This window comes from Nyctibius grandis, chromosome 1 (genome assembly GCF_013368605.1).
Source record: "Nyctibius grandis isolate bNycGra1 chromosome 1, bNycGra1.pri, whole genome shotgun sequence".
Classification (NCBI taxonomy): Eukaryota; Metazoa; Chordata; class Aves; order Nyctibiiformes; family Nyctibiidae; genus Nyctibius; species Nyctibius grandis.
The window spans coordinates 120088909-120101622 of record NC_090658.1 but is presented as its reverse complement, the minus strand read 5'-3'; the positions used below and the strand labels follow the sequence as shown (position 1 = coordinate 120101622).

The 12714-nt window shown below is 36.5% G+C and overlaps 1 protein-coding gene across 9 annotated transcripts in view; it reads left to right on the top strand.

Annotated features, from left to right (window-relative positions):
- The window catches only part of CYRIA (CYFIP related Rac1 interactor A), a 64572-nt gene extending 51945 nt beyond the window's left edge, over positions 1-12627 (top strand). For 7 of the 9 annotated variants that reach the window (XM_068425528.1, XM_068425487.1, XM_068425478.1 and 4 more), the window contains 5 exons: positions 255-371; positions 467-546; positions 2416-2542; positions 5191-5261; positions 6522-8698. In XM_068425528.1, the coding sequence (XP_068281629.1) occupies positions 255-371; positions 467-546; positions 2416-2542; positions 5191-5261; positions 6522-6585 (459 nt within the window). In that variant the 3' untranslated portion in view covers positions 6586-8698. Of the gene's footprint in view, positions 1-254; positions 372-466; positions 547-2415; positions 2543-5170; positions 5262-6521; positions 8699-12035 lie in introns of those variants that run through there. The other 2 variants (XM_068425469.1, XM_068425514.1) reach the window with 2 other exon arrangements.
- Positions 12628-12714: the final 87 nt, after the last annotated feature.

The following is a 12714-nucleotide window of genomic DNA, read 5'->3' as shown; positions in this document are numbered from 1 at the left end:
TCTGCAGTTCACACAGAGGTATTTATCAGTATGCATTTATACCCTTTGTGGCAATGTTTTTTCTTTTGATTAGCTAGCTGTCATGTTCTCTCCTTCACACCGAGAGTTAATCAGCAGTCCGGATGAAGTGATTAGAGTGGAACTATTCATGCAACAATCTGCTTGCTGACATGAGGATGTACTGTGTCTTTTTCTTGCTGCCGGCAAGATTTTAAAGAGTTTTACTGACTATTTTTTCCTCATGTTTTCATCAGCTAGACATTGAGAATGAAGTAAACAATGAAATGGCCAATAGGATGTCCCTGTTTTATGCAGAAGCCACACCAATGCTGAAAACACTCAGTAATGCAACTACACATTTTGTATCAGAAGTAGGTAATGGGGGAGAAAAGTTCTAACACAGACATTCTTGATTTTAATTTTATAAGATGGTTTACTGAACATTGGCTATTTTTAACCCTTCCAGAACAAAACGTTACCAATTGAAAATACAACAGACTGTCTAAGTACTATGGCTAGCGTATGTAAAGTCATGTTGGAAACACCGTAAGTTTTACCTTAAATCTTATTTTTCTTGTGTGAGAGAATTTATATTGTATTTTAAGTAGCTACCTGGGGTAACCATAGTTTTTTCCAAATTAATTCCTGTGTGTTTGCCTTAAGTTGTTATCACTTTTGTAAATACAAAGCATGACCTGGTATTAGAAAGCATTGCCTGCTATTTTAACCACCTTATGATATTTTTCATGAATCAGCATTGAGTTTTGTTAGGGAGAGCTTACATGGTTAGCCTGTATTTCAACAAAACATTAAAATAAAAATGTAATCTTAAAGCGCAGAGGCGTCAGTGTCTGTGTCTTGTCTAACCAGGGCCATAGGCCAAATGCTGTCTCTTGTTTGCCCATGCTGCTCAGTTATTAGCACACTTAGGGGCAAGATTTTGGCTCTTTCAAGTAGTGCTTTCGTAAATGATACACAGGGACTATTTTGAGAATCATTTGAGTGGATCTTTTTTGGATGCAACCATCTTATTCTGGATGTGAGAAAGTTCAGCAGTATGGAAACTGTACAATTGCATTCCTGTCTACTAGTGTAGATACAGCCAGTGGGGTTGCTATTGTTTAGCTGTGCATTTATTTGAGTATTTTTTAGGTTAGAGGTCTCTGAGTGGAAAACACATACAAGATAGAGTCAAGGTAGTCTTCCTGTCTTTGAATCGTTTGTTCATGGTGCCATGTAAAGGGTAGAACTGTTGAGGTTATTGTGTTTGTTTATGAAAATTCTGGAGAAGTGTACGTGGGAGGTGGGACTCATCTCACAATCCCAGGACATTATAGAAGTAGTAAGTGAAAAGTAACCTTCTGTGTCAGCTCTTTTTTTGGCAAAAGTAGAGAAAGAGAAAGTTGTGAGTCATGTACCAGAAGATTATCTGATATTTAGTTCTAATTGTGGGATGTTTAAGCATTTTCACATCAAGATGTCTGTAGCTTTTAAATCTGTTCATGTTATGATGCTGTATAAGACTAAATGTTTAAGTTATTGTAAAATGAGAAGTAGTATAGTACAGATTTCAGTATTGTTAATTATATGTTTAAGTGAAAAAAAATCAAGCTTTATAATGAAAATCAATGAATGACAGTAGACAAATCCATGTATTATCTACTCAAAATAATATTTGTTAGAAAAATTATGATAATTCCTGGTTTTCAGGATTTCTGTTTTTCTCTACTGTAGTTCATTTTTCATTTCCTGATGATGGTTTCAGGGTTTAGAGCCAATACGGTCTGTCTTAGCTGTGCCATCCATATTCTTATTTTGGAATTGAAAAGTCAAAGAACTCCTCTTTGGAATTAGTTCAGTCCAGTCCTATCTAGTAGGCCTCCACATTTTAGATGCTCAGTGAACAACTCAGGGTTGTTGACATTGCCTATGGACTTAGAAGAGAGAGAGAGAGAGTGATGACTATGATCCACCTAGGTGAAGCCCGGAACTTACTAGCTGCTGAAATTAGATCCCATTTAAATGTTAACTGTTTCAAAGTAGGAATTTAAGCAAAAAGAGTAGCTTTCCTTTGAAGTCCTGATATGTTGTGTTTCTAAAGAAGTATGATCGGTCTCCATCGTATTTCATGAACTGTGGAAGTCTTCTGTGAAACCATCATCACAGACATTTTGCTGAAGTGAGGATCTGAACTGTGAAGGGGTATTAGAAGGGGTTTACATATCTCTTCGCTTTCTAACCATTCTTCTAAATTGACAAGGACTTACGCAATTCAAAGATGTTTAAAATCTTACTGAGATGCATCTTCAACCTTAAAGTACAGTTTTAGTTCAGATTTCACGCGCTCATAGTCTAGTTTGCAAAATTGTCCAGTAAGAAGTCAAGACTGTTTATTTCTTTTGTTCTGTTTTCCAGGGAGTACAGGAGTAGATTCACCAGTGAAGAGACCCTTATGTTCTGCATGCGAGTAATGGTGGGAGTTATTATTCTGTATGATCACGTTCATCCTGTGGGAGCTTTTTCAAAGACATCAAAGATTGATGTAAGAGTGACTTTTCTTTAATACTCTGTAGGTTTGAGAATACTAGTCTGCAGCTTTTTTATCAGCACAAGCTTATGACTTTTTATAAATCATTTTAATTACTTTCGAATGGCAAAATTTAGAATTTATCTTCACCTGCATACTTTAATAATCAGCTCGTTTGAAATTAAAATAAGGATCAGTCTTTTTTTCTTTGCATTTTCTTGCAGACACAGATACTAATTTGTCTTAGTTAGCCCTGCTTTCCTGTCAACTGTATGGTTACACTAAAATAATTTTGTATTACACCTATCCTGGAATAAGTTCTGTGGTCATAATTTTTTATTAATCATGTAATTTATTTATGCTAAAATGTTAATCTTTGGCAGTAGTTCTGTTGTAAATAAGCAGATATTTAACATTGTCTCTGCTTTGTCTGAGATCCGAAGTAGCAGAACTGAAATGTTATTGTTGTAATGTTGATGATAAGTTGTAGCTTTGGCATGACCAGTCACAGAAATTCAACTTTATTTTTTAATCTGAGATATTGCAAACACACACAAGAAAGTACTCTTATTTTTGCTACATGTTTTTACAAACCTAAATGTCATGCGCCACATCTTTCAGCAGAAATAAGCTGTAATTCATGAAAAAAAAAAAAGATGCTGTCTTTCCCTTTACAAGAGAGCCTACTTCAAAAGAAAAAAAAAATACATATATATTATTGCGCTCCATGACAGTGAGTCTTCGTTAGCATTTTTCATCTGCAGATATCAGTATTTTACAACATCTCCTCTTTGACTCTGTTTTACAGAGGGAAAGATATATCACAAAGAGGTGAATTGATTTGCTCAAGGTCATGCAGCAGTTAGAGCCTGGGAATTGAATGCAGACTTCCTGACTGCTGATTCAGTGTCTTGCCTACAGAGACAACACAAGCAAAATGTTGATAGGACCAAATATACAATGTGTGTACTTTGGTTCTCACATTTATCCTAAAGCCCTGTAATCTTACAGGAAAGTTAGCTAGATGTAAATGGAAGGCAGGAGATGTATGACTCAGTTTTTAAAAATGAGTACATGGTCCCAAATCTTACTTCGCCTACTTAGTTTAGTGATTCTTCTCTAATAAAAATATCTTCTAATATTTTAGATGATGAGTTTGTTTTACTATGAAAAACAATTCTTTTCTCCAAACTAGTCACTTCTTAGGAGCCATTTCAAGAGAATTTCAGGGGCAGTGGAACCAATTTCCCTTTCCTTACTCTTTCAAGACTGGAGGCTGTATTTCAAGCTGTTAATTACAGGCTCCAAGCTTGGATGTCCTAACGGCTTCTCTTTTTTGACTGCTTTAGGGAATCTGATTCTGACAGAAACAGAAAGGAATGGTTTGAATTTTTATCCCCTTTGAGTTTGTCTGATCTGATCTGATGGGGCATGTAAAGCTGTATTGAGTGATGTGAATATAATCTTGAGTTTCTCTAGTTCAGGAAAAGTAACTGTGTCATTTCAAAACACGTGCTGCTACCCTGAGAATTTCATCTGATCTGCTATTTGCAAAGCTAGTTTGATCTTCCAGGTAGAAATGAGCCAACTGAGCAGTGATCAGCGACTGTTAGGCTCGTCATTGTGCAGGAGGCTGAGCTACATTTTCCGAATAATTTTTATTGGCAAATACATGGACCCTGACTTCAGAGAAATATTTCATCATCCACTTCCGTAATAAGGCAGAGCTGCTCTTTAGCTGCAACGAACATACTGGCGTGTAGATTTAGCACTGTAATGTGACTTGGAAAATTAGAAGGTTCAAATCATGACTGTCATTTCTTTATCTATCATTTTAAATAAGGTGGAATTAATCTAGACTAATTTGTGGATAGCTGTTAGATGTCTTCATAGCAAAGGGAAGAAATAGGTACTTCTGGAGCACAGTTAATTATATACGAAAGTATATTCTGAATAGGTTAGAGGAATATCTTATTTCTCTCTATTGACTAGATAGGGAGTCTGTGTAGTGGGTCAAATGAGTTCTACCTCTGTTGTCTCTGCTTCATTTCCCCTTTTGTAAATTTGGTCAGAATTTCAGCCTGTTTTTACAGTCTCCACGAAAATGTTTGTTCAGTGTGGTGTTTAAAATCAACATCATGGACTTTTTATCTCAGATTAAATTTGTAACCACTAGTTATGAAACAAATCATAAGTTATCACCAGCTAGGTTTACAACTGAAACTGAATACTCAAAATTACTTCCTTGTGTGTAAGCATAAAAATAGAAGTTAAAGTTGAAACATCTCTTCTGATAGTTGCTAACAGCAATGACGTGGAACTCTCTTCCAAAATCTCTTTTTTTAGCTTCTGTCAGCTGTTCTTGATATTTTTTAAGTTGAAATGGGAGAAATCATGTGAATTAAATCATATTTAATCACATTAAAATATATACACTTTATATATAATTTACTATCTACAAACGCACATTAAAATAGATGTTTTCTCAAAACTTAGGTTTTTAACTATGTTATAATACTTATAATGCTTTTATTGTGTCATATAAAGCAGCATTAACACTCAGTAGGAAAAAGAAGCTGCCTGTCTATGGTGAAATATATCCTTGTTTTCAGCTAGTGCAATTCATATATTATTGTTCAATAGTGGCATGCTTCTGTTCCCAGATGAAGGGATGCATAAAAGTTTTAAAGGAGCAACCACCTGACACTGTGGAAGGACTTCTGAATGCTCTCAGGTATGTATGGATAATTGTTTGATTCAACTGTAACAAATTCCTCTTTTTTTTTTCTCCCAATCTCTTTATATTTAAGACTTTTCACCTTAGAAGCTTGATTTATTAAGAAAATTGTCCTTTTGGGTTTTCCTTCGTCACCTGGGGTTTTCTTAAGTAATACTCATTTCTTTCAATTCCATTTCACTTTGATAAGCAATAACTACTAATTTTGGAAGTCATAATGTCCTTCTTCAGAGAAGAAGGTTCATTTTATCGCCTAAAACAGCTATCTAAAAAGTAAACTATACATCAAAGGTAAACAAAATGTCTAAGCTAAAGTTTTGTTATATAAAATACCTCAGCAACTAAAACATGTTAGAAGCAGAGAGTAGAATTTCCCTTTCTCAAATCCTTGATGTTTCCCTTCTCTCCTTCCCTTTTAGTAAGACTTTTTTTTTTTTCATTTTGCTAAATGATACAACTTCAAGAAAACAGCAACCTAAATCCCAATCCTGTAGCTGAGTGTTTAAGGTGCTGTCTTAGGAAGCAAAAGACAATGGTCTGACACGTCTCTGAAGCAGAGAAGGGAGTCTTAGTACCAAGTTTTTCACAGCTGTATTGAGTTCTCTAGCTGTTGAATGCTTGGATAGAGTGAGAACTGCAACTATAACCACCTCTATATTTGTTTATCATGTCTTTTGAATTACAATTGATGTGGAGTTAAACCCTACAGGTATCAGGTGTGTTTTGAGCTTGTGTGATAATCGATCTCCCTACAAACACAAGCAGTGGAGAATGCTTGGGCTTAAATGGAAAACAACACATTAAACCTTTTCAGTTGTCCTAGGACATTTAAGACAGCTGCTTAAAATTAGGCTTATAGATTATGCCAAAATTCAATCTAAATTCCTAAGTCCTTTTAGTATTTACCCTATTTCTTATGTCTTTCAATGAGTTTTACTTCTTTTGAGGCTTTTAACTGGAAAAAAAGATATAATTTTAACCCAAAATTATGACAATGTCGTAGATGATGGCAAACAGTATTTAGCCAGGATTTAGCCACAATTCTCCACCTATTAATAATTTATTACAAGGAGTATTTAGAACATAAAGAGCAACAGACTATTAGCAGTTAAATTCCAGCGATCAGTGACTAGAGTAACATATAAGTTCCTCCATTGTGTAATTGAACTGCACTGATTTCAAAACAGGCACTGAAGTTTTCAGACTTTCTAATCCTTGTTCATTTTATAAAATATTGTTTTAACTTGTAATTTCTAGGTTCACTACAAAACACCTGAACGATGAATCTACTTCCAAACAAATTCGAGCTATGCTGCAGTAGTATCCTGAGACAAGTAGATGTTTGTATTGATCACAGAAGATGTGTATGTTTACATAATTTAATACAGTTTGATGTTAATACTTGTGTGTATTTACATAACCATTTTCTTCACATTGCTAAAATAGATCTGTTCATAACCTAACTGACTTTATATAGTGCGGCCTAAGTTTTTATGCTAGCCTTTATCTTTTGACTTTTAAAATACTTTTTTACTTAGATATTCAGCTACAACAGTTTATCTGTGCATTTTAATCCTTAAACACCTTCTCTATCAGAGAAGTAAGTAGTAAAGACAAAATGGAAATCAAATAAACTGAAACGTCAGATACCACAGAAAAGGAACTCTAAAGAAGGAGAAAGTTAATATAAGAGAAAGTAAAATTCATTGGATATGTTTTAATAACGTGCAGTTTTTTAGTCAGTCAGTTTTAGGATCTCATCAAACTTGTATGAATAGGAGAATACCTGAATGTTCGTCACACTCATAAAATACATTGTCCTTCCTGTAATAAGTGGAGATCAACCGAATTTTAGGGATTAAGTGCTGCCTGACATCCAAAAACGTATTGCAAAGAGGTCATTTTACCTTTTTATTAAGTATAACCTGTACCTTTCAACAATTGAGGAAATTAATATCCTTTTTCAGATTCAATATAAATAAACAGAAAATGTGTTTTAAGACCGTTGCTGGATTTTGAAAATCCTGTATAATTTTATTAGATATAGAAAGGAAAGGGAAAATACTAATGCCTTGACTTAACTAGAAAGGGTTTGTCAGTGTAAATATATCATGATGAACATTATCTCTCAGACAGCTCTACCTGATAAGTAGGTTTTTTGCTGATATAAACCAGTGTAAAGCAGAAGACTCTTCCATAGCAGCAGACTTCCCTAGTGTCAAATTGACCTCATCAAACTAGGGATGATACAAATAAGTTTTAAGAGCTGAGCTGTTCTTAGACATTCCATCAAGTTCCTTGATAGTGTTATTCATTAGATGATTCAGAGTCAACACAGAAATATTTATCACCTGACTGCTCTTCGTTGGTTTTTGAGATGTGATTGATACTTCCAGGAGTTGAGTTCCTTGCTGAGTTGTTTACTTTCTAGTAATTTTTCCCTGAATGGAATAGAAATACTTTACCAGAAGCAGCAAAATGCTCATGCTCTGCTAAGTGTGTCTTCTGGGTGGTCTGCAGTTGCTGTACATATTCTTGCAGAGGTCACGTTCTGAAAATGTGTTCGATTTTGTGTACTTTGCTTGCATGTATGTGTGCAAACTCCAGTGCTTGTGCACAGATTCAGATTTGCATTTGCCTATTCCTGTGTACGTAAATCAGGGTTTGTGTGCTCTTACTGGAATTTTCACACATTTCACTTCTAAAAAGATTACCTTAAGACTTTGAAGATGTATTTGGTCTGCTGAAACTTGGCTGTGCTGTGACAAATTCAGTCATTGAACTCAATCCTTAAACAGTATTAATATCATAAGTTCTTTGGAGTAGGAATTGCCTTAGAGTTTATTTCTGAGCAGAACTACCACTATGAGGTTTCTCAAGCCTGATCAGAACCCATAGGCACCAACATTATATGTGTCGTGATACTGGACACCACCACAACTCCAGCGTTCATGTCACACATCTTCAGTTGTAGCAGCAGATCACCATGTTGTTGTCAGGAACAGAATTAGAAATCACACTAGTTTTTTTTCTTTTGCTGGAAGCAGTGATGATGCTGCTTTTTCACAGTAGTAAATCCGCTGTTTACAAACTCCATTTTTAATGGGGGGACATTTACAAATGTATATTAGGGGAAATCCTACGTTGTTCATAGTCACTTCCAGTTAGGTAAGTTTAGGTGGATGACAAGTCATTCTGTTGAGCTTTGGTAACTGAAGTTATTACATGCTTTACCTGCGATTATTTGTCAAACAATGAAGTCTTATCTTTAGCCCAGAGGAAAGCTATTTGTCACTTGTATAATAAAAAATGTACACCTTAAAACATTCTGCGAGTTGTCATGTGCTGTTTGCCAAAGTCGCTGGGTTTCTTTGCCTGCTATGACGTTTTTGTACAGAAGTTTGTTTGAAATAATAAAAAGTTTGGTACAGTAAGCTTTGGGACTGTCTGTATTTAGAGACAACATAAACAGGTTGAGAAGTATCACATTTAAAGTTTTAGATCTGAGATAGAGTAGGCTCACCTTTATGTATCTGGTTTATAGTTTATTTAAAAAGCATGTAAAACGTTTCACTTGTATGCCACAACAATATAACCTCACGTCACTTAAACAATTCCTGGATTTTTCTAACGATTCTTGGCACTTGTCTGTCATCTTCACCAGGGGAAATTGTTGATATTGTTTTACAGAGTAGAGGGCCTGAATCCCTTCTATGACTTTTATATCTTCACATTAGTCATCCTGAGCTATGGTGGCCATCTCAGATTGCATTTATAGTCAATAAGGTGGCCAGAGGATGATTCATTTAACCTTAAGATAAGTGCAAATGAACTGCTGTCGGAAGAAGAGCTATATAGACTAATGGTCAAAGTTATTGATCTCCATTTTGTCAGTGTTTCTTCTTACTTTGACTCATCATTATGTAAGAATACGTGTTTGTAGTATGATAAACATTTAAGCCTCATAATGATAGCATTTCAGAATGTGCATAAGTGAGTGTGACTAGTTTGAGTCAGAACAGCCCTAAAAAATTTGCTTCTTTTGTGGTGGAAGAAAATATTATTTTAGGGTGGTATGAGTTTGAAAGACAAGAATTTGCTGCTGCAAACAAATGAATGGGTTTGAAACATAATTTATGACTTCTGAGCTTTCTGCTGCAACTGAGTGGCTGTCATGAGGGATAGTTACTAAGATTGTATTTACTGGTATGGGATAGACCACATCACTCAGATGAATTATCTAATGTTTTCCATGTCTACTAAAAATTGCAAAGCAATAAGAAGTCTTCTCTCAGTTGCTTTTTGTGTTCTATTTCAGCTGAATTTAAACTGGAAGTAAGACGTAAGTAGTATATAAGACGACTTGCATTCTTACTTTTATTCTGAATTACACGAAGTAGGACATAAATTCTTAATACGAAATGATCTCTTTTCACCCTCCTCCATTTACTTCTTGAGAAGTTTAATGGAATCAATATATTCCTACAAAGATACGGTGCCAGTTAGGTGGATGTACACTTGGGAAATACCCATCATTCTTTCATGCTATGTCTGGTTTTGGCCAAAACCAGTACAGATTCTTGTCTGTCCAGTTCTCAGTCTGTCAAGATCCCTCTGAATGGCAGCACAACCATCTGGTGTATCAACAGCTCCTCCCAGTTTTGTTATCATCTGCAAAATTCCAGAGGGTGCATTCTGTCCCACCCTCTGAGTCATTAATGAAGGTGTTAAACAGTATCGGTCCCAGTATCAACCACTAAGGTACGCCACTGGTGACTGGCCTCTAGGTGGGTTTTGTGCTGCTAATCACAACCCCTTTGAGCCTGGCAGTTCAGCCAGTTCTCAATATACCTCACAGTCTCTGTCATCTATATTTCATCAGTTTGTCTATGAGGATGTTATGGGAGGCAGTGTCAACAGCCTTGCTAATGTCAAGACACACAAGCCTTCAGTGACATCAGCCAACTCTCTCAGCACTTGTGGTGCATCCCATCAGGTCCCATAGACTTGTGTATGTCCAGTTTGTTTAAATGTTCCCTAACCTTATCCTTCTCCGCCAAGAGTAAGTCTTCCTTGCTCCAGACTTTCTCTCTGGTCTCAGGGGCCTGGGATTCCTGAAGGCAAATCCTACCATTAAAGACTGAGGCAAAGGCAGCACTGAGTTCCTTGACCTTTTCTGCATTCTTTGTCACCAGGTCCCATACCCCATTTAGCAGCAGGCACACATTTTCCATAGCTTTCCTGTTGCTGCTGATACGCCTGTAGAAACCCTTTTTGTTGGCCTTCACATCCTTCACCAGATTTAATTTCAGAAGAGCTTTGGCTTTCCTAACTCTAACCATGCATGCTCAGACAGTGTCTTTATATTCTTCCTGGGTCTCTTGTCCCTGCTCTCACTTCCTGCGTGCTGCCTCTTTATGTCTGAGTTTAGTCAGGAGCTCTGTGTTCATCCATGCAGACCTCCTGCTGTCTTTGCTTGGTTTCATGCTTATCAGGAAGGACCGTTCTTGAGCTTGGAGGAGGTGACCCTTGAAAATAAGCCATCTCTCCTGAGCTGCTCTTCTCTCCAGGGCTGTATCCCATGCAGTTCTTCCAACAAGATCCCTGAGCAAGCCAAATTAAATCTTTCCTGTAAATCATCTTGTGGCTGTATAGTCAGGAATATGTTTTGAAAATTGCATGTGTTCTAGGACTATTAGAAATGCATGATTCTATGAACATCAAAAGTCAAGAAACATAAAATCTTGCCTATCCAAAAGTTTGTTAATAGATGCAAATAGTTGGAAGAGGTGTTTTTTTGGTTTTTTTTTCTTTAAAAAGTAGGACACTAATTACTATTCACTTACCTCAGATGAATTCTCTAATGCAAAATTACAAAATCTATGAATTCATACTGTGAAGCAGATTAGATAATGCGGTGGAAGCCAGTGAGCTGAAAGAGTGACATGAATTTGATTTGCTAATAAGAGAATAAAACTCATTTTGGTTAAAAAGCCAATATAGCAGATCTATTATTTTAGCTTAGTAGTCTGTAACGCTTCGTGCTACAGACTAATAAAGGTGAATTCCTGACTGCCACATAATCCAAATTCTTCAAACATAGAATTCTCTGTCACACAGATTAAAGACAAATGTAACTCAGTTGATTTCAATAGAGCTGTTTCTGATTGACACGGTGTAAACGATACCCTTTGTCTTTTCTCAGTCGTGGCCTTTGACCTAAGGTGCTTATTACTGAGCAAATTGAGTCTTCTGCTGCTGCAGATCAATGGCGTAACATGATAATCTTACGGAGATCTCATGTGCTTGACTGCTTTGAAATTAAAACTGAGCAGTGCAGAAGGTGTTCTAGAAAATCAATAAGTATATAGTAAAAAAGTAGACCAACCAAGCACTAATCCCTAGTTTAAGAGGAAGACATATCATGATTTTTCAACAGATCTTAAATTGGGAGTCCAGCTGGAATTAATATAACTCTCTTGTCTTGGATATTTGAGCTGTTGACAATTAAAGATGTAGACTTGGGTATTAAGAACTTGACATACCTCTTGACATCTTAAAATTGCTAACAGAACTTAAAGGTTAGAATATTTGTATGTGGCTTGGATCAAAACTGCTATTACAGCTCATGATTGTTCTCATTCTGATTCTGCATCCACTTCAGTGAAATCCTAGGGTTTAAAGAAATTTTCCGTGGATTTTAGTGACATGTCAAACAGCTCCTCTCTTACTGCATTGAAAATTGTGGATGAGTTTGTCTGTCTTCTCTAGATACACAAAAGAAGTTGGAAGAGGACAGTGGAAGATGACCAACCTCAACTGGTTTTGATCTTCCATAATGAAAAGAGGACAAAGCATGATACTTGACATGGATGCAGTCACCATGCAGTTCAGAAAATACCCTGTCCTGTGGGTTGTGTGACATGACAGTGTCTGAAGGTCAGATCATGTTAGATGGACAGGAAACTTCTGAAGGACTTTGGCCAGGAAAGGATTCTACACAAAATGAAAAAATCTGTCTCTTTACAGACACGATTTTAGGATGCCATGGTAGGAGGAAACTTAAGGGCTCTTACTAACCTTACCTCCCTTTCTGTGGCAGCAGCACAGCACTGTGCAGAGCCTCAGTTTCCACTCCAGTTGCTGCCTGAGGGCCCACCTCGGGCTGTAACCTCTGCTCTGTGATGCTTGGCTTTATCCTGTAACATAAAGCAGCGTGTGAGGGAATGTGGGGTGGCTCACCTTGGCTCACCTGCATGCAGCCTCCATCTACCTTCTGCTCTTGTGAACGGAGTCTGCCCAGTGAATTCAGACAGATGGGTACTGAACCTCATTTTGTTAATATTTCTGAGAAGGTTATACTGATTTTTCAACAGTATTAATAGTTGACAATTTCAGTTGTATTTCTAAATCCAATGCTTGTTTGTGTCTTTATAAACTCGTAATAAAG